The 21,940-nt window shown below is 44.9% G+C and overlaps 1 protein-coding gene across 4 annotated transcripts in view; it reads right to left on the bottom strand.

The window, feature by feature from the left end:
• The window catches only part of EGF (epidermal growth factor), a 249,875-nt gene that overhangs the window by 185,486 nt on the left and 42,449 nt on the right, over nucleotides 1–21,940 (bottom strand). For all 4 annotated transcript variants that reach the window (XM_069743852.1, XM_069743849.1, XM_069743850.1 and 1 more), the window contains exon 2: nucleotides 3,621–3,820. In XM_069743852.1, coding sequence (XP_069599953.1) covers nucleotides 3,621–3,820 — 200 coding nt within the window. The remainder of the gene's footprint in view (nucleotides 1–3,620; nucleotides 3,821–21,940) is intronic.

Below are 21,940 nucleotides of genomic sequence, written 5' to 3'. Positions count from 1 at the left end.
AAAGTAATTGAACAATTGACTCCAAGGCTATTTCATGGACAGGTGTGGGCAATCCCTGTGTTATGTCATTCTCAATTAAGCAGAAAAAAGGCCTGGAGTTGATTTGAGGTGTGGTGCTTGCATTTGGAAGGTTTTGCTGTGAAGTAAACTTGCGGTCAAAGGAGCTCTCCATGCAGGTGAAACAAGCCATCCCTAAGCTGCGAAAACAGAAAAAACCATCCGAGAAATTGCTACAATATTAGGAGTGGCAAAATCTACAGTTTGGTACATCCTGAGAAAGACAGAAAGCACTGGTGGACTGATCAATGCAAAAACACCTGGCCGCCCACGGAAGACAACAGTGGTGGATAGTCGCGGAATAATCTCCATGGTGAAGAGAAACCCTTTCACAACAGCCAACCAAGTGAACAACACTCTCTAGGAGGTCGGCGTATCAATATCCAAATCTACCATAAAGAGAAGACTACATGAAAGTAAATACAGAGGGTTCACTGCACGGTGCAAACCACTCATAAGCATCAAGAATAAAAAGGAAAGACTGGACTTTGCTAAAAAACATCTAAACAAAGCCAGCACAGTTCTGGAAGAACATTCTTTGGACAGATGAAACCAAGATCAACCTCTACCAGAATGATTCAAAGAGAAAAGTATGGCGAATGAGTGGTACAGCTCAGGATCCAAAGCATACCACATCATCTGTAAAACACGGCGGAGGCAGTGTGATGGCTTGGGCATGCATGGCTGCCAGTGGCACTGGGTCACTAGTGTTTATTGATGATGTGACACAGGACAGAAGCAGCCGAATGAATTCTGAGGTATTCAGAGCCATACTGTGTGCTCAGATCCAGCCAAATGCAGCCAAACTGATTGGTCGTTGTTTCATACTACAGAAGGACAATGACCCAAAACAAAGCCAAAGCAACCCAGGAGTTTATTAAAGCAAAGAAGTGGAATATTCTTGAATGGCCAAGTCAGTCACCTGATCTTAACCCAATTGAGTATGCATTTCACTTGTTAAAGACTAAACTTCAGACAGCAAGGCCCACAAATAAACAGCAACTGAAAACCACCGCAGTGAAGGCCTGGCAGAGCATCAAAAAGGAGGAAACACAAAGTGCAATGTGCTGAAAAGGTGACTCAGGGAAAATATATATATATATATATATATATCAGGGGAAGATACTATTAGAGCATTACCTTAGGGTGCCTCACTGTCCTGTAAATGCACACACACCCGACGCGCGTTTCGAGGGCAATCACTACTATTAATATATATGAACTAGCTATTGAACCCGTTCTACGCCCGGGTGGCGAGCATTTATATTGGTATATTGTCTCCATCCTGTCATGTGCTGCTCCATCCTGCGTCCCCATCCTGTCATGTGCTGCTCCATCCTGCGTTCCCCTTCCTGTCATGCGCTGCTCCCATCCTGCGTCCCCATCCTGTCATGCGCTGCTCCCATCCTGCGTCCCCATCCTGTCATGTGCTGCTCCATCCTGCGTCCCCATCCTTATGTACTGCTGCATCCTGCGTCCCCATCCTTATGTGCTGCTGCATCCTGCGTCCCCATCCTTATGTTCATGCTGCACCCTGCGTCCCCATCCTTATGTGCTGCTGCATCCTGCGTCCCCATCCTTATGTGCTGCTGCATCCTGCGTCCCCATCCTTATGTGCTGCTGCATCCTGCGTCCCCATCCTTATGTGCTGCTGCATCCTGCGTCCCCATCCTTATGTACTGCTGCATCCTGCATCCCCATCCTTATGTGCTGCTGCATCCTGCGTCCCCATCCTTATGTTCATGCTGCATCCTGCATCCCCATCCTTATGTTCATGCTGCATCCTGCGTCCCCATCCTTATGTGCTGCTCCATCCTGCGTCCCCATCCTTATGTGCTGCTCCATCCTGCGTCCCCATCCTTATGTGCTGCTGCATCCTGCGTCCCCATCCTTATGTGCTGCTCCCATCCTGCGTCCCCATCGTTATGTTCATGCTGCGTCCCCATCCTTATGTGCTGCTGCATCCTGCGTCCCCATCCTTATGTGCTGCTCCCATCCTGCGTCCCCATCCTTATGTTCATGCTGCATCCTGCGTCCCCATCCTTATGTGCTGCTGCATCCTGCGTCCCCATCCTTATGTTCATGCTGCATCCTGCGTCCCCATCCTTATGTTCATGCTGCATCCTGCGTCCCCATCCTTATGTTCATGCTGCATCCTGCGTCCCCATCCTTATGTGCTGCTCCATCCTGCGTCCCCATCCTTATGTGCTGCTCCATCCTGCGTCCCCATCCTTATGTGCTGCTCCCATCCTGCGTCCCCATCTTTATGTGCTGCTCCCATCCTGCGTCCCCATCCTTATGTGCTGCTCCATCCTGCGTCCCCATCCTGTTATGTGCTGCTCCATCCTGCGTCCCCATCCTTATGTGCTGCTCCCATCCTGCGTCCCCATCCTGTTATGTGCTGCTCCATCCTGCGTCCCCATCCTTATGTGCTGCTCCATCCTGCGTCCCCAACCTTATGTGCTGCTCCATCCTGCGTCCCCATCCTTATGTGATGCTCCATCCTGCGTCCCCATCCTTATGTGCTGCTCCATCCTGCGTCCCCATCCTTATGTGCTGCTCCATCCTGCGTCCCCATCCTTATGTGCTGCTCCATCCTGCGTCCCCATCCTTATGTGCTGCTCCATCCTGCGTCCCCATCCTTATGTGCTGCTCCATCCTGCGTCCCCATCCTTATGTGCTGCTCCATCCTGCGTCCCCATCCTTATGTGCTGCTCCATCCTGCGTCCCCATCCTTATGTGCTGCTCCATCCTGCGTCCCCATCCTTATGTCCTGCTCCATCCTGCGTCCCCATACTGTTATGTGCTGCTGCATCCTGCGTCCCCATCCTTATGTGCTGCTGCATCCTGCGTCCCCATCCTGATGTGCTGCTCCATCCTGCGTCCCCATCCTTATGTGCTGCTCCATCCTGCGTCCCCATCCTTATGTGCTGCTCCATCCTGCGTCCCCATACTGCCTCTGACCCGCTCGGCGCCGAGTGCTGGGGGGCCTGAGCAGGCGGGGACACCGGCGCGCTGTGGGGGTCAGGTGCCGGTATCGCCGCCAGCTCAGGCCCCCCCAGCACTTACTATACTCACCTGTCCGGCGTTCCATCGCTGAGCGCCGCCATCTTCCCGGTCTCCTGGCTGTGACTGTTCAGTCAGAGGGCGGCGCCGGCGCGCATTAAGCGCGTCATCGCGCCCTCTGAACTGAAGGTCACAGGCCGAAGACCGGGAAGATGGCGCCGCTCAGCGATGGAACGGGGACAGGTGAATATAGGCCGATACTCACCCTCCTGGCGGTCCCTGCTTCTGCGGTGGAGATCGCGGTGTGCGTTCAGTGGGAACGCACACCGCGATCTCCTGGGAGCGTCGCTCTGTGAGGCCCAGACTGCGCCGGCGCTTGCGCTTGCGCAGTCTATAGAGGCTTCGGACAGAGTGACGCTCCCAGCGTTATATTATAGATTTTATTGTTTTTTAAAAATCTGCTATAGTTTTATACTGTTCCTATGTGATTCAACTTTATCTAATTTGTTATCAGCAAGCATGATAAACGTATCCATAGTTTTGTTCTGACACTTTACCTCACGTTTAGTTTTGTTTAGAAATATCCTCTGTATAAAACCTCTGTTAGGATCAAGCCAATAAAGTCTTCGTTCTTGAGAGTCAAGATCCAGTAATACTGCCGATCCTGCGTTTCCCACTATTGTCTTGAGATTAGTACCATCAGTGTCGATACTCAGAATATCGTTTCCACGACTGATCAACAGGAAAGGTGTTGGACCTGAAAAATATGGGTAGACAAGAAATTATACATTTTTACAAAATGTGTGCTTAAAGCTGTTTAATTGATTTAATAATGAGTTATGCCATAGCCACATAGGATAGCCCAGAGTTCAAGCCCCCTACATTTTAAGAAGACCACCCCCTTTATTTAGACCAGCTCTTCTCCCCCCTCACCTTGTGCCCCCAAGCTGATGGTGAGGAGTAGATTTCACAGAAGTGATTGTAAGCTGCACAGTATTTCCTAGGGCTGCAGCAATCAATGGTTTTATAACATTGTTCCCGAGAAACGGGGTTCTGAAGAACCCTATGAGAATGGAGGGGTGGTTGATCATATGCACCTCCAATCCATTCATTTTTAGAGGGACACCGGTGCTTAGCTGGTCTACGGAATTCCCATAAGAATGCATGTAGTGGCAGTGAGCATGAATGACCACCGCTGTATTCCCATGGGTCTCTTCAGACCTCCGGTTCTCAGGCTCAGTCAGGGTCCCAGCAGTTGAACCCCAGCAATCAGGAAGTCATCCTCTATCTTATGGATAAGGAATCACTTTCAAACTTGAGAATACCCCTTTAGGCTCACTGCACAAATTATTTAGCCTTTGAAATAAACAAAGGAGACTTCTCTGTACTTGCACATTGACAGATGCCATATTCCATTTGTAGCTAGACATATTCTCAAGAGTGTCTTAGGTACAAGGAGGGTTAATGACCGGTTTCCACAGATCAAATACTGAAGCTGCTGGTGGAGATATTATCTAATTTAAAGGTTACTGTGCTGAAGATTATTTACACTGAACAGTAAAGTGTGAGAATATGTTAAAAATGTACACATTGCTTACGTAAATTGCAAATATACGATGAACCAGTCTATTCTACCTGGGAAAGATTAGATCTGGGATGACATAACGTCACTGCTGACACTTATTGCCAAGATAGATGGTATCTTACAAGAGCCAGATAGTGCCATTCTGACATCATTATTCGCTATGTAGTTATTTATTGGTGGTTCTGTTATAGTGAATTTTCCTGACTGGGGTAAGATTTGTGGCACATCTCACTCCAATATGCCCACTCATAAAGACCAAACAACAAATAGGAGGGCCCAGCATGGAAATATGTATCCTGATCACAAAAAAAATTACATTTATTTAGAAGAAAATGTGACCTCTTCATGACATATGACATATGCACGTCAGAGCGCACTTTTGATCAGTCAGCACCTTTAGAGTCAATGACCCTATTGGCGCATACGACCAAATCCTGTTTTGGAGGGAGTTCGGACATAAGCCCCGACGGTTCCAAAACACAATGTGAAACCCTGAGGGATCACAATCATTTAACCTATTAGATACTACAGTCAATAGCCCATCCCCCCAATTGATTGTCTTGACAGCCTAGTACACGCTCCTATTTTTAGACTCCAGTGAAACTCAAACCAAAAGTAATGAAATATTGAAGTTTATCACATAAGAAATCAAATGTTTAAATGGCCAAGTCTCTTAGTGAAACAATAAAACATGTTAAAAAAAATAATAATTAAGCAGACTTATTTGATTTTAAATTGAAACAGGTTCAGTTACAATAAGGGGTCCCATAGGGGCATGTCCAGTATATTTGTCAGCAGAAATCAACATACGGTATCATGTAGTGACCAAGTATCATACCACGTCCTCAGAGAATACAACATTAATCCCATTGCCACTATTCTACCTTGAAACTACGCTTAGGGGCAGTAATAAACCCCCTGCAAGTAATATAATCTTTTCAAATTTTGCCAACGCTAGTTCTCGGTGTGCGTGTAGTCTAGGTAAGCCTTGGATTTTACCATTTACATTTGTATTCTTGTTTTTGTAATAATAAATCATTTGTATGAAATATAAATCTGGATAATGGATACTTCAGTCACAATAATCGAGAATGTCCATAAATTCAGCATAGTTTTCAATTAAGTATGACGCACCATGACATTTTAGTGCCCCTGGTTTCCCAGCAACTGTGGTATTACGGAGGCCGTGTCCTGAAGAAAAAGTAGCTTAGCAAAATACAAAGGCACTGTGCAGTATCGCGCCAGGCTGCTGTGAATAGAAGAATGAACGGCCCGGACGAGAAATGAAAAGCCCCTTTATGTTACCTTAACGCATAATGCTTGAGAGGGACAAGTGAGAATAATGAACAATCCCAAATCCTTGGCAGCCCTCAATGGTGTGTAGACAAGCACACATTTTACACTTATCTGAAGGCATGAGAAAGACCCTGATGAGGCAGAGCAGGGCATTAGTATGCTGGGCAGGAAGAGAGCGGGGACATGAATGTTAAGCCGCAGATTCAGGACAGATACTAATGCCGAAAATATGTCTGCACACAAACAATTTTTGCACCAGAACTGATATCACTATTAATACTGTGTACCAATTATTTCACTCAGTACTATGCCACAACTTAAAACTTGTAGAAAATAACACTGTGGACCTTTAATGCCAACAAAATTTTACACTGATAAAATAACATATTGATAATGCAGCTATTGCCAGATGAGGGTGATTATTGTCACATCGAAAAAATTATATTCCAAATGTATTAATAAGAAGTGAAAATGAGTTTTTACCGTTAATTTCCCATCACAAGGAGTTTCTCAGCAGATCACATGTAATGACACAGACAACAGCACAAAAACTATAGACCCTAGTATACACTTGATACTTGAGTGCCTGCCTGCAGAATAGACATGCTCTGTGCTGGTCACTTTATCTCAAGTTACATTCTAAAACTGAAGTGGAAGAGAGCGTACATAGATTTGTTAAAGCCATTCATCTGAATGGTGCTAGGTTAAGGTACACAGGGCAGATTTTTAGACATTACTCTTCAAAAGTTTACGGCAGGTGTGGGAAAAATGCTGCAAAATAAGCATTCTTTCATTAATTGAAGCATTAATTGTTTACTTTTTTATCACTTAACAGACTGCAAAGTGCACGACTAAAAGAGAAATCTAAATCAAACTAATATTTGCTGTCACTATCCTTTGTCCTTCAAAGCAGCATCAAAGCATAAATCCTAGGTACACTTCCACGCAGTTTATGAAGAAACTCTGCAAGCAGGTTGTTCTAAACATCTTTGAGAGCTAACCACAGATCTTCTGTAAATGTAGGCTTCTGAAAATCCTTTTGTCTTTTAACGTAATTTCCGAAAGACTTGATGATGAGATCAGGGCTCTGTTGTGTCCATTCCATATCATCACTTCCAGGACTTCTTGTTCTTCTTTTCGTGTTTTCAAGTTTGCATGTTTTGGCGCTGCAGTGTGCTGCCCTTTTTACTTAACTATATACAAGTTGGCGACTCTGGGTTCAGCACCTGTTCACACTCAGTCTATGTTTGGATGTGCAGGTCAGGTTTTTGAAATGTATTCTTTAGCCTTCTGATCGTGCACTCCCCGCCTCCTAGCCACAGGTGTTTTAATTATAGTAGGTCCAATACCCCTCCACAGAAAGAGAGAATTTGAGTCCAAGAAGAGGTTTCACATGTACCCATTCAGATGGAGACGTTTATTCTCGGTGAGGTAGGTCAAGCGTAGGACCTCAATAAGAGAGATGCCGTAAAGTGGCTACGAGGTACACATAAATATGGCCATTTTTATGCGCTAAAAGCTCTCATTTTTCATATTTCTAGTGCAGTAATGCAGTTCAAATTTCGTGTTTTCAAGTTTGCATGTTTTGGCGCTGCAGTGTGCTGCCCTTTTTACTTAACTATATACAAGTTGGCGACTCTGGGTTCAGCACCTGTTCACACTCAGTCTATGTTTGGATGTGCAGGTCAGGTTTTTGAAATGTATTCTTTAGCCTTCTGATCGTGCACTCCCCGCCTCCTAGCCACAGGTGTTTTAATTATAGTAGGTCCAATACCCCTCCACAGAAAGAGAGAATTTGAGTCCAAGAAGAGGTTTCACATGTACCCATTCAGATGGAGACGTTTATTCTCGGTGAGGTAGGTCAAGCGTAGGACCTCGTATAAGAGAGATGCCGTAAAGTGGCTACGAGGTACACATAAATATGGCCATTTTTATGCGCTAAAAGCTCTCATTTTTCATATTTCTAGTGCAGTAATGCAGTTCAAATTTCGTGTTTTCAGGATTACATGAAGAGACATGAAGATTTGTGCAAGCTCACATTAACAGATGATCTATGGTTAGTTCTCCAAGATGTTAGGAACAACCTCCCTGCTGCATTCATTTAAAAACTGTGTGTAAATATATCTAAAAATAAAGCTGTTTTGAAGACAAAAGGTGGTCATAACAAATATCGATGTGATTTAGATTTTCAGTTGTTCATTCACTTTGCATTTTGTTAATTGTTAAAAAATAAACTATTAACACTTCTACTTTTTTAAAGCATTCTTACTTTGCATCATTTTTTCTATACATGCTTAAAACTTTTGCACAGTACAATATTTTTGAAAAAAAATCAACTGTGAGGTAAAATATGCTAAGGGTAGGTCGAACTTGAGCGCTGCTCTCCTTCTCCCATCATCCCCCTCTCAGTGCCGACGTCTGACATCGCCAACACTGACAGCGGGCGCGATGATGTCACTGCCCGGCGCCCGCTGTCAAGAGATCAGCGGGAGCAGCGCAGGAACCAGGATGAAGAGAGGTGAGTATTTTTTTTATGGGTGCTGCTGCCTTATTACAGGGTCTGCCAATGGGGGGGCTGCCTTATTACAGGGTCTGACTATAGGGGTGCTGCCTTATTACGTATGTACGTATGTATGTATATATATAGCAGCCACATAGCATATAGCAGAGGCCACGTAACACAGACAGCCACGTGGTATATAGCACAGCCATGTAGTATATAGGAACCACGTAGTCTATAACACAGCCACAGAGTATATAACACAGCCCACGTAGTATATAACATAGCCCGCGCAGTATATAACACAGCGCACGTAGTATATAACACTGCCCACGTAGTATATAACACTGCCCACGTAGTATATAGCACTGCCCACATAGTATATAACACTGCCACGCAGTATATAACACAGCCCATGTAGTATATAACACTGCGCACGTAGTATATAACACTGCCCACGTAGCATATAACACTGCCCACGTAGTATATAACACTGCCCACGTAGTATATAACACTGCACACGTAGTATATAACACTGCCTACGTAGTATATAACACTGCGCACGTAGTATATAACACTGCCCACATAGTATAAAACACTGCCACGTAGTATATAACACTGCCCACGTAGTATATAACACTGCCCACATAGTATATAACACTGCCCACATAGTATATAACTGCGCACTTAGTATATAACACTGCCCACGTAGTATATAACACTGTCCAAGTAGTATATAACACTGCCTATGTAGTATATAACACTGCACACGTAGTATATAACACTGCCCACATAGTATATAACACTGCCACGTAGTATATAACACAGCCCATGTAGTATATAACACTGCCCACGGAGTATATAACATTGCCCACGTAGTATATAACACTGCCCACGTAGTATATAACACTGCCCACTTAGTATATAACACTGCCCACATAGTATATAACTGCACACGTAGTATATAACACTGCCCATGTAGTATATAACACTGCACACGTAGTATATAACACAGCCCACATAGTATATAACACTGCCCATGTAGTATATAACACTGCCACGTAGTATATAACACAGCCCACATAGTATTTAACACAGCCCACATAGTAAGTAACACTGCCACGTAGTATATTGCCCAGCCACGTTGTATATAGCACAGCCCACGTAGTATATAACACTGCGCACGTAGTATATAACACTGCCCACGTAGTATATAACACTGCCCACGTAGTATATAACACTGCCCACGTAGTATATAACACTGCACACGTAGTATATAACACTGCCTACGTAGTATATAACACTGCGCACGTAGTATATAACACTGCCCACATAGTATAAAACACTGCCACGTAGTATATAACACTGCCCACGTAGTATATAACACTGCCCACATAGTATATAACACTGCCCACGTAGTATATAACTGCGCACTTAGTATATAACACTGCCCACGTAGTATATAACACAGCCCACGTAGTATATAACACTGCCTACGTAGTATATAACACTGAACACGTAGTATATAACACTGCCCACATAGTATATAACACTGCCACGTAGTATATAACACAGCCCATGTAGTATATAACACTGCCCACGGAGTATATAACATTGCCCACGTAGTATATAACACTGCCCACGTAGTATATAACACTGCCCACTTAGTATATAACACTGCCCACATAGTATATAACTGCGCACGTAGTATATAACACTGCCCACGTAGTATATAACACTGCACACGTAGTATATAACACAGCCCACGTAGTATATAACACTGCCCACGTAGTATATAACACTGCCACGTAGTATATAACACAGCCCACGTAATATATAGCATCCACGCAGTATATAACACAGCCCACATAGTATATAACACAGCCCACATAGTAAGTAACACTGACACGTAGTATATTGCCCAGCCACGTTGTATATAGCACAGCCCACGTAGTATATAACACTGCCACATAGTATATTGCCCAGCCACATAGTATATAACACTGCCCACGTAGTAAATAACACAGCCCACGTAGTAAATAACACTGCCCACGTAGTATATAACACTGCCACATAGTATATTGCCCAGCCACATAGTATACAACACAGCCCACATAATATATAGCATCCACGCAGTATATAAGACAGCCCACGTAGTATTTAACATTGCCCATGTAGTATATAAAATTGCCCACATAGTATATAAAATTGCCCTCGCAGTATATAACACAGCCCAAGTACTATACAGCACTGTGGGCACCATATCCCAGTTAAAAAAAGAATGAAAATAAAAAATAGTTATATACTCACCCTCCGGCGTCCAGCGAAGATGTCCATATGTGCGCGATGCGGCTGCCAGCTTCTGTTCCCAGCGATGCATTGCAAAATTACCCAGATGACTTAGCGGTCTCGTGAGACCGCTACGTCATCATCTCGCAAGACCGCAATGCATGGCCCGAAGCGTCGCGAAGAGCCGGAAAGGCGCCGGATAGTGAGCATATAATGATTTTTAATTTTTTTATTATTTTCAACATTAGACCGACCGTGGCATAATGCAGTGTAACGCAGCCATTAACCCTGTGTGAGCACTGACTGGAGGGGAGTATGGAGGGGGCACTGACAGAGTAAGAAGGGGCGAATTAGCGGCCGGACTGTGCCAGTCGCTGATTGGTCGGGGCCTGGTGGCCATGACCAATCAGCAACTCGAGATTTCAGTGACAGACAGACAGAAAGACAGACAGACAAACAGACGGAAGTGCCCCTTAGATTATATATATAGATTTATTTATTTATTAATTAAGGGTGGGCAATGAGAACTTCTGCTATGGGGCTTCATGATTCCTATGTATGCCCCTACTCTCAAGGTACTAGTGTAAGGAGGAAGACCGGGCTGCGGGTACCTGTATTGAGCCAGGTCTGGAACTGTCGAGGCTGCGTCCCATGTTGCCCGGGGGGAAGGAATAGAGAACCAGACAGGTCACATGACCTGGGAAGAGGGGGCGTGTTTAAACCAGAAACATAGCAAAAAGTTTCCTGCCAGCAGCGTGAGCAGAAGCAGGCGTGCGGTGCACTCCCCAAGAAGAGAGACAGCTCGGAGACGACCTGCAGCAGAGATTAAGCGAGCGCTCCAGACAGACAGTGAGTGTGCAGAGTGCCGTGCGTCTGGCTAGGCCGAGTACTGTGCTCTTGAGGAGGAGTGTGTGCCAGGTGCAGGGTCCCAAGGTGCGTCCCCCTTTATTGATAGACGAACAGCAGCACACATGTCGGACAGAGACTCCCGATGAGCTACCTACTTTGGCTGCACAGATTTATGGACTAGCGGCTCAATGGTTAAAACTGGTGACTGCCCGTTGCCGCCAGAAGCTGGACCGTGATTCGCTGGATCCACCTAAGGATGCCACGCCGGCCTTTGCCTGTACTACAACACCCATCAGACTGTATTCGAATGAGGACCAGAAAAGACCATGATAAGTGCCATTTACATATCACACTGTCGCGTTTACCTTTTGTTTACTTTCCTTCTTACTATCCATTGGTTAATGTTATTAGCTCCCTGCGAGGAGACCATTGTAAAGGTACCGTCACACTCAGCAACTTTGCAACGAGAACGACAATAATCCGTGACGTTGCAGCGTCCTGGATAGCGATCTCGTTGTGTTTGACACGCAGCAGCGATCTGGATCCCGCTGTGCCATCGCTGGTCAGAGCTAGAAGTCCAGAACTTTATTTCGTCGCCAGGTCGGCGTTTATCGTCATGTTTGACATCAAAAGCAACGACGCCAGCAATGTTTTAGATGGAGCTAACAACCAGCGAGAACAAGAAGTGAGTCGCCATTTACGTCACAGGATCGCTCCTGCATCGTTCTGGAGCTGCTGTGTTTGACGTCTCTACAGCGAGCTAAACAGCGACGGCTCGTTGTCTATATCGCTGCAGCGTCGCTGAGTGTGATGGTACCTTTACCCTTTTCCTTGTTAGCCAATTAAACAACCCTGTTATACAGCTTGGTTCTGCAATCCCTGCGTTACAGCATTGCTACACTTGCTTACACTAGAAGACACAAAAGAGAATAGTAAAACCAAAAACACTCAGTTTGAAAAAATGTTGCAGTAATCCGCAAGTGCTAGTAAAAGATGTAAAAAACAGGGTATTTGGTTGATACGTTTTTTGCAAAAAATGTATCAACCAAATACCCTGTTTTTTACATCTTTTACTAGCACTTGCGGATTACTGCAACATTTTTTCAAACTGAGTGTTTTTGGTTTTACTATTCTCTTTTGTGTCTTCAGGTTTCTTGGTGGTGTGTGAACATGATCATACAGACTTGTTCACTGTGCAAGTAGCCCATGTGTTCCTGTTTCCATAATTGTTCTCTTGTGTCTACAAGACTGGGGAGTTCCACCACTCCTCTTGGGCTATCTGCACAAAAGCTGTTCTACCCTGTATGCACACATGGATTTTTCCTCTCTGAACCCTGTTCACACAGGTTATATACAGATGATCAGGTTTTTAAATACATCAGATAGGGATTGCATACATTAGTTAGGACTGCTCTGATAAGGGTATACCGTGAAGATTGGTAGAGCAGCTTAGTATACATTTTTTGCAAAAAACGTATCAACCAAATACCCTATTTTTTACATCTTTTACTAGCACTTGCGGATTACTGCAACATTTTTTCAAACTGAGTGTTTTTGGTTTTACTATTCTCTTTTGTGTCTTCAGGTTTCTTGGTGGTGTGTGAACATGATCATACAGACTTGTTCACTGTGCAAGTAGCCCATGTGTTCCTGTTTCCATACTTGCTTACACTAGTAACATGTTATGCCAGCTCTCATACACGAAACGTGACTTGGGATCAGATCTATCACTATGCCACTACTGGTTTTCAACATGCTTCCTGAAACTTTCTCTTTCCACACCAAAAACAGTACTATACTAACCTATTCCATTTTAGTATGTTTTTATTTCGGTTCATTTTTTCAAAGTAATAGCTAGTATATTCCTTGCAACCAACATTTGGCCTGGCTTGAACCTGGCCTAACTCTTCTATGTAATGTTTTTCTTTGGAACATGATATGCTTATTACTTTCATTTCCTGAGGGATGATTGTGATAGTCTAACCATAGACAACTCTACAAAGCAATACCGGGCATGAAAATAGGCCCCTGGTGAAATAAACATTTCAATTTAGGAGTCAAAGGCATGTGTCATGTCTCACAGACTTACAAGAATGGTCCCTCTTTCTTCCTTCCAAATATGGTGTGTTTACTATTAGGGGAATTTTTCAAAGTAGCAGACATTGGTGAGAGCTTAGGTTTATTATCTTTTATAAACAAAAAGTAATTAATTTCCAAAGTAGGAGATGACACTTCTAGTATTTAATGACTGATCCTTAATAAACAAGCATTGAAATAAAGTCCCAAATACACTTTATATAAGCGTCGGCTGAATGACAGTTCAGCTGATCGATTCAAGCCGACAGCTAACTCGCCCAACTCTCTCATACATAGGAGCGCTTATTCGACCAAGCTCTCCCGTGTTCTCCATGAGAACTGCTGCCAGACATTTCGAGAGTGGCTTATCTCTCAAAACTATTACCCTCATCCACAAAGCACTCCATGGCTCAGCGCCACCCTACATCTCCTCCCTGGTCTCAGTCTACCACCCTACCCATGCTCTCCGTTCTGCTAATAACCTGAGGTTAGCATCCTCAATAATCAGAACCTCCCACTCCCGTCTCCAAGACTTTTCACGTGTTGCACCAATTCTTTGGAATGCACTACCCAGGTTAATAAGATTAATCCCCAATCCCCACAGTTTTAATCGTGACCTAAAAACGCATTTGTTCAGACTGGCCTACCGCCTCAACACATTAACCTAACTATCCCTGTGTGGCCCATTCAAAAAAAAACTTAAACCATAATCAGGTTCCTCGCATCATGTTCTCATACACTTTATGCAGTTAATAACCCTCTTTGTCTGTACTGTTACATATTTAGGCAGCTAACTGGTTTATGCAGCTATACATGAACACCCGAGCCTTACACTATGGCTGGTCCGAACAATGAAAGCAATTGTTGCCATCCACCTCTCGTGTCTCCCTTTTTCCTCATAGTTTGTAAGCTTTCGAGCAGGGCCCTTATTCCTCTTGGTATCTATTTTGAACTGTGATTTTTCTTATGCTGTAATTTTCTGTACAAATCCCCTCTTGTAAAGCGCTGCGGAATATGTTGGCGCTATATAGATAAAATTATTATTATTAATTATTATTATCTCTTGGAGAACAAAAGGATTGGCAGTCTAAAATTAGAAATGATGTTGAGAGAAAGTCAGGGGCCAGCATATAGATTAGACTCTCGGGCCAACTTGTCAATATTGGTGGACTTGACCAACATTAATCTATTTTGTATGTGGGACTTAAAGGTCTATTCACCCTTCTGGCACATACATTCAGGGCTCGATTCAGCATTTATTTTTTTAAATAACTTTTTTTTTTGTCTAGTGGCATTTGCTGACAATTTTTACACCAAATTAATCAAAATGGGGCCCAGGCTTCATAAATTTTGCAGAAAGTAAAAACAAAAAATTCTGTCTTGAAAGGGCTTGTCCATCTTTGAGGGCTTTTTTTTTCTTAATTAAATGCATGAAATTGTGGCTAAAAATAATTCTTACTATTAAGTTTCACTCAACATGTAGCACAGCTGGCCTCCTGTAGCCTCAATTGCACTGTCTATTGCTGGCTAAGGAATAAGTTAAAGGTAATGTGGCCAATACCGTTAATTTAGCAGATGGGTTGAGGTAGTGATTTTGTGGCACTTACTATTATAAAGGCACTAGCTATTGAACCTGTTCTACGCCTGGGTAGCGAGCATTTATATTGGTATATGGTCTCCATCCTGGTATGTGCTGCTTCCATCCTGTGCCCTAATCTTGTCATGTGCTGCTACCATCTTGTGCCCCCATCCTGTCATATGCTGCTCCCATCCTGCGTCCCCTTCCTGTCATGTGCAGCCCCCATCCTGCACCCTCATCCTGTTTTGTGCGCCTCCATCTTGTCATGTGCAACACTCTTCCTGTGTCCTCATCCTGTCATGTGTTCCCATCATGCACCCAAATCCTGTCATGTGCTCCCATCCTGCGCCCCAATCCTGTCATGTGCTGCTCCCATCCTGAGCCCCCATTCTGGTATGTGCTGCCCCCATCCTGGTATGTGCTACTCCAATTCTGCGCCCCATCCTGTCATGTGGTGCTCTCATCCTGCGTCCCCATCCTGTCATGTGGTGCTCTCATCCTGCGCCCCCATTCTGTAATGTGCTGCTCCCATCATGCACCCCTATTCTGTCATGTGCTGCACCCATTCTGCGCCCCCATTCTGTCATGTGCTGCTCCCATTCTGCGCCCCCATTCTGTCATGTACAGTAAAAAGTCACTGGCTTGCTGTGCTGACGTATTTTCTATATATATTCAGTAGAAAGTGGCTGGATTGCTCCGCTGACATATTTTATATATAGATTCAGCATATAACAACCCTACTGGGCCACAATCCTCATCCCCGGATGCGTAACTTACAAAATGGTGCCTGAAGTGCGCTATACGCATGTGCCATTTCCGACGGAGGACTCGTGTACCGGCCTCTTGCCCGAAGAGACCCCGCGGCAATACCGGATAGGTACCATATATACTTGTCATGTGCTGCAACCATCTTGCGCCCCCTCCTATCATGTGCAGCCCCCATCCTGCGCCCTCATCCTGTTTTGTGCGCCTCCATCTTGTCATGTGCTACTTTCTTCCTGCACCCATTCCTGTCATGTGCTCCCATCCTGCGCCCCAATCCTGTCATGTGCTCCCATCCTGCTCCCCAATCCTGTCATGTGGTGCTCCCATCCTGCGCCCCATCCTGCCATGTGGCGCTCCCATCCTGCACCCCCATGCTGTTATGTGCTGCCCCCATCCTGGTATGTGCTACTCCAATTCTGCGCCCCCATCCTGTCATGTGGTGCTCTCACCCTGCGTCCCAATCCTGTCATGTGCTTCTCCCATCCTACATCCCCATCTTGTCAGGTGCTGCTCCCATCCTGCACCCCCATTCTGTCATGTGCTGCTCCCATCCTGCGCCCTCATTCTGTCATGTGCTGCTCTCATCCTGCGCCCCATTATGTAATGTGCTGCTTCCATCCTGCACCCCAATTCTATAGTGTGCTACTCCCATCCTGCTCCCCCATTCTGTCATGTGCTGCATCCATTATGTGCCCCCATTCTGTCATGTGCTGCTCCCATCCTGCGCCTCCATTCGGTCATGTGCAGTAAAAAGTCACTGGCTTGCTACATTGATGTATTTTCTATATATATTCAGTAGAAAGTGGCTGGATTGCTCCGCTGATGTATGTTATATATAGATTCAGTATATAAAAATGGCGCCGGAAAGCGCGGACTGTGCAGGCGCCGATTCCAGCGCCACAACCCTCCTGGGCCACAATCTTCATCCCTGGATGCGTAACTTACAAAATGGTGCCTGAAATGCGCTATACGCATGCGCCATTTCCGACGGAGGATTCATGTCCCGGCGTCCAGCCCGAAGAGACCCCGCGGCAATACCAGATAGGTACCGTATTATTCGAGAATAAGCCGACCCGAGTATAAGCTGAGACCCCTAATTTTGCCACAAAAACTGGGAAAACTTATTGACTCGAGTATAAGCCTAGGGTGGGAAATGCATCAGCTACTGGTAAATTTCAAAAATAAAAATAGATACCAATAAAAGGTTGATGGCCCCATAAGATGCTCCATAGCATAATATGCCCCCTATGCTGCTCCATAAAGGCTGATGGCCCTATAAGATGCTCCATAGCATAATATGCCCCATATGCTGCTCCATAAAGGTTGATGGCCCCATGAGAGGCTCCATAGCATAATGTGCCCCATATGCTGCTCCATAAAGGTTGATGGCCCCATAAGATGCTCCATAGTATAATATGCTCCACATGCTGCTTAATAAAGGTTGATGGCCCTATAAGATGCTCCATAGCATAATATGCCCCATTGTTGTGAATTCTGCTCTTGGGCTCCCTCCGGTGGTTATGAGTGGTAGTGCTGCTGTCTGTGGATCGCAGCGTTTATCAGGTGTGTTCAATTTGGACTCAGCTATTTAGTCCTGCTTGATCCTTTAGTCAGTGCCAGTTGTCCATTGTTTTTGGAGGATTCACATCCCTTCTGGTCTCTCCTGTTTGCTGTGCTTTTCTTCAAAGATAAGTCCTGGCTTTGTTTTTGCTGTCCACCTGCTGTGGACCTTATAGTTCTGTGCATTTTCATGTTTTGTCTTGTCCAGCTTTGTCTGTGAAGGATTTTTTGCAGCCAAGCTGTGTCTCTGGAGATGCAGATATACCCTCCATGTCTTTAGTCAGATGTGGTGATTTGTATTTTCTGTGGTGGATATTTTCTAGTGTTTTAATACTGACCGCATAGTACTCTGTTCTATTCTTTCTTTTTAGCTAGTATGGCCTCCTATGCTAAATCCTGATTTCATGTCTGCGTATGTTATTTCCCTCTCCTCTCACAGTCAATATTTGTGGGGGGCTGTCTATCCTTTGGGGATTTTCTCTGAGGCAAGATAAGTTTCCTGTTTCTGTCTTTAGGGGTAGTTAGTTCTTAGGCTGTGTCGAGGGGTCTAGGGAGTGTTAGGTACCCCCCATGGCTACTTCTAGTTGCACTGCTAAGTTCAGGGTTTGCGGTCAGTACAGGTACCACCTTCTCCAGAGTACGTCTCATGCTGCTCCAAGGCCACCAGATCATAACGGTACAACTGGCCAACAATGAGTTAATTGCATCTCAGAAGAAGGGAGGAAAGGTTTTGAGCCATTTTTTTTCCCTTAGCCTGTTCCTCCCTCTTAATCTCTGGGTTGCTGCGGAACCTATTAATAACATGAGTGTTCAGGAGTTAGTTTCTCGTGTGGATCAGCTTGCTGCTAGGGTACAGGGTATTTCAGATTATATTGTTCAGACTCCTGCCTTAGAACCTAGGATTCCCACTCCTGATTTATTCTTTGGTAACAGATCCAAACTTTTGAGTTTCAAAAATAACTGTAAACTGTTTTTTGCATTGAGACCCCGGTCTTCTGGTGATCCCATTCAGCAGGTTAAAATCATCATATCCCTGCTGCGTGGTGACCCACAGGATTGGGCATTTTCCCTGGAAACTGGCAATCCTGCTTTGCTTAATGTTGATTCTTTCTTTCAAGCATTGGGGTTATTGTATGATGAGCCTAATTCTGTGGATCAAGCTGAGAAAATCTTGTTGGCCCTGTGTCAAGGTAAAGAAGCGGCAGAATCGTATTGCCAGAAATTTAGAAAATGGTCTGTACTGACTAAATGGAATGAGGATGCCTTGGCGGCAATTTTCAGAAAGGGTCTTTCTGAATCCATTAAAAATGTTATGGTGGGGTTCCCCACGCCTGCTGGTCTGAGTGATTCTATGTCTCTGGCCATTCAGATTGATCGGCACTTGCACGAGCGCAGAGTTGTGCACACTGTGGCGTTGTCCTCTGAGCAGAGCCATGAGCCTATGCAGTGTGATAGGATTTTGTCTAAAGCTGAACGTCAAAGATTCAGGCGTCAGAATAGGTTGTGTTTTTACTGCGGCGATTCTGCTCATATTATTTCTGATTGCCCTAAGCGTACAAAGAGAATCGCTAGTTCTGTTACCATCAGTACTGTACAACCTAAATTTCTGTTATCTGTGACCTTGATCTGCTCATTATCATCATTTTCTGTCATGGCATTTGTGGATTCAGGCGCCGCTCTGAACTTAATGGACTTAGAATTTGCCAGACGTTGTGGTTTCCCCTTGCAGCCTTTGCAGAACCCTATTCCTTTAAGGGGCATTGATGCTACACCGTTGGCTAAAAATAAACCTCAGTTTTGGACACAGCTGACCAGCCCAACAGGAAGATTGTCGTTTTCTGGTGTTGCATAATTTGCATGATGATATTGTGCTGGGTTTTCCATGGTTACAGGTACATAATCCGGTGTTAGATTGGAGATCTATGTCTGTGACTAGTTGGAGTTGTCAGGGGGTTCATGGTCACGTTCCTTTGATGTCAATTTCCTCTTCCCCCTCTTCTGAAATTCCTGAGTTTTTGTCAGATTTCCAGGATGTATTCGATGAGCCCAAATCCAGTTCCCTTCCACCGCATGGGGACTGTGATTGTGCTATTGACTTGATTCCAGGTTGTAAGTTCCCTAAGGGCCGACTTTTCAACCTGTTTGTGCCAGAACATGCCGCCATGCGGAGCTATATTAAGGAGTGTTTGGAGAAGGGGCATATTCGGCCATCTTCTTCACCATTGGGAGCAGGTTTTTTTTTTGTTGCCAAGAAGGATGGCTCCTTGAGACCCTGTATTGATTATCGCCTCTTGAATAAGATCACGGTCAAATTTCAATACCCTTTGCCTTTGCTTACTGATTTGTTTGCTAGGATTAAGGGGGCTAGCTGGTTTACTAAGATTGACCTTCGAGGGGCATATAATCTTATTCGTATTAAGCAGGGTGACGAATAGAAAACTGCATTTAATACGCCCGAAGGCCATTTTGAATACCTTGTGATGCCATTCGGACTCTCGAATGCCCCATCTGTGTTCCAATCCTTCATGCATGATATCTTTCGGAGTTATCTTGATAAATTCATGGTTGTATATTTGGATGATATTTTAATTTTTTCCGATGATTGGGAGTCTCATGTGAAACAGGTCAGGATGGTATTTCAGATCCTCCGTAATAATGCTTTGTTTGTGAAGGGGTCAAAGTGCCTCTTTGGAGTGCAGAAGGTTTCTTTTTTGGGCTTCATTATTTCTCCCGCATCTATAGAAATGGATCCGGTTAAGGTTCAGGCCATTCATGATTGGATTCAGCCCACATCTGTGAAGAGCCTTCAGAAATTCTTGGGCTTTGCTAATTTTTATCGTCGTTTCATTGCCAACTTCTCCAGTGTGGTTCAACCTCTGACCAATTTGACGAAGAAAGGCGCTGATGTGACGAATTGGTCCTCTGCGGCTGTTTCTGCCTTTCAGGAGCTTAAACGCCGATTTACTTCTGCCCCTGTGTTGCGTCAGCTGGATGTTTCTCTTCCATTTCAGGTTGAGGTTGATGCGTCTGAGATTGGGGCAGGGGCCGTTTTGTCTCAGAGGAATTCTGATGGTTCCTTGATGAAACCGTGTGCCTTTTTTTCTCTGAAGTTTTCGCCTGCGGAACGCAATTATGATGTCGGCAATCGGGAGTTGTTGGCTATGAAGTGGGCATTTGAGGAGTGGCGACATTGGCTTGAGGGGGCCAAGCACCGTATTGTGGTCCTGACCGATCATAAGAATCTGATTTACCTCGAGTCTGCCAAACGGCTGAATCCTAGACAGGCTCGATGGTCCCTGTTTTTCTCCCATTTTGATTTTGTGGTCTCGTACATTCCTGGTACTAAGAATGTTAAGGCGGATGCCCTCTCTAGGAGTTTTTTTCCTGATTCCCCTGGGGTTCTTGGGCCGGTCGGCATTCTGAAGGAAGGGGTGATTCTTTTTGCCATCTCCCCTGATTTACGACGGGTTCTTCAGGAATTTCAGGCTAATAAACCTGACCGCTGTCCAGTGGGGAAACTGTTTGTTCCTGATAGATGGACTAGTAAAGTGATTTCTGAGGTTCACTGTTCTGTGTTGGCTGGCCATCCTGGGATTTTTGGTACCAGAGATTTGGTTGGTAGGTCCTTTTGGTGGCCTTCTTTGTCGCGGGATGTGCATTCTTTTGTGCAGTCCTGTGGGATTTGTGCACGGGCTAAGCCTTGCTGTTCCCGCGCTAGTGGGTTGCTTCTGCCTTTGCCGATCCCTGAGAGACCTTGGACGCATATTTCTATGGTTTTTATTTCAGAGCTTCCGGTTTCCCAGAGGATGTCTGTTATCTGGGTGGTTTGTGACCGGTTTTCTAAGATGGTTCATTTGGTACCTTTGCCTAAATTGCCTTCCTCTTCTGATTTGGTTCCGTTGTTTTTTCACCATGTGGTTCGTTTGCATGGCATTCCGGAGAATATTGTGTCCAATAGAGGTTCCCAGTTTGTTTCTAGGTTTTGGCGGGCCTTTTGTGCTAGGCTTGGCATTGATTTGTCTTTTTCTTCCGCATTTCATCCTCAGACAAATGGCCAAACCGAGAGAACTAATCAGACTTTGGAAACTTATTTGAGATGCTTTGTGTCTGCTGATCAGGATGCTTGGGTGGCTTTCTTGCCATTGGCCGAGTTTGCCCTTAATAATCGGGCTAGTTCTGCTACCTTGGTTTCGCCTTTTTTTTTGTAATTTTGGTTTTCATCCTCGTTTTTCTTCAGGGCAGGTTGAGCCTCCTGATTGTCCTGGTGTGGATTCTGTGGTTGACAGGCTGCAGCAGATTTGGGCTCATGTGGTGGACAATTTGGTGTTGTCTCAGGAGGTGGCTCAGCATTTTGCTAACCGTCGTCGGTGTGTTGGTT

Source organism: Ranitomeya imitator, chromosome 1, assembly GCF_032444005.1.
Source record: "Ranitomeya imitator isolate aRanImi1 chromosome 1, aRanImi1.pri, whole genome shotgun sequence".
NCBI classification, from domain to species: domain Eukaryota; kingdom Metazoa; phylum Chordata; class Amphibia; order Anura; family Dendrobatidae; genus Ranitomeya; species Ranitomeya imitator.
The sequence above is the reverse complement of the archived record's forward strand: the minus strand, read 5'-3'. Positions and strand labels throughout refer to the sequence as shown.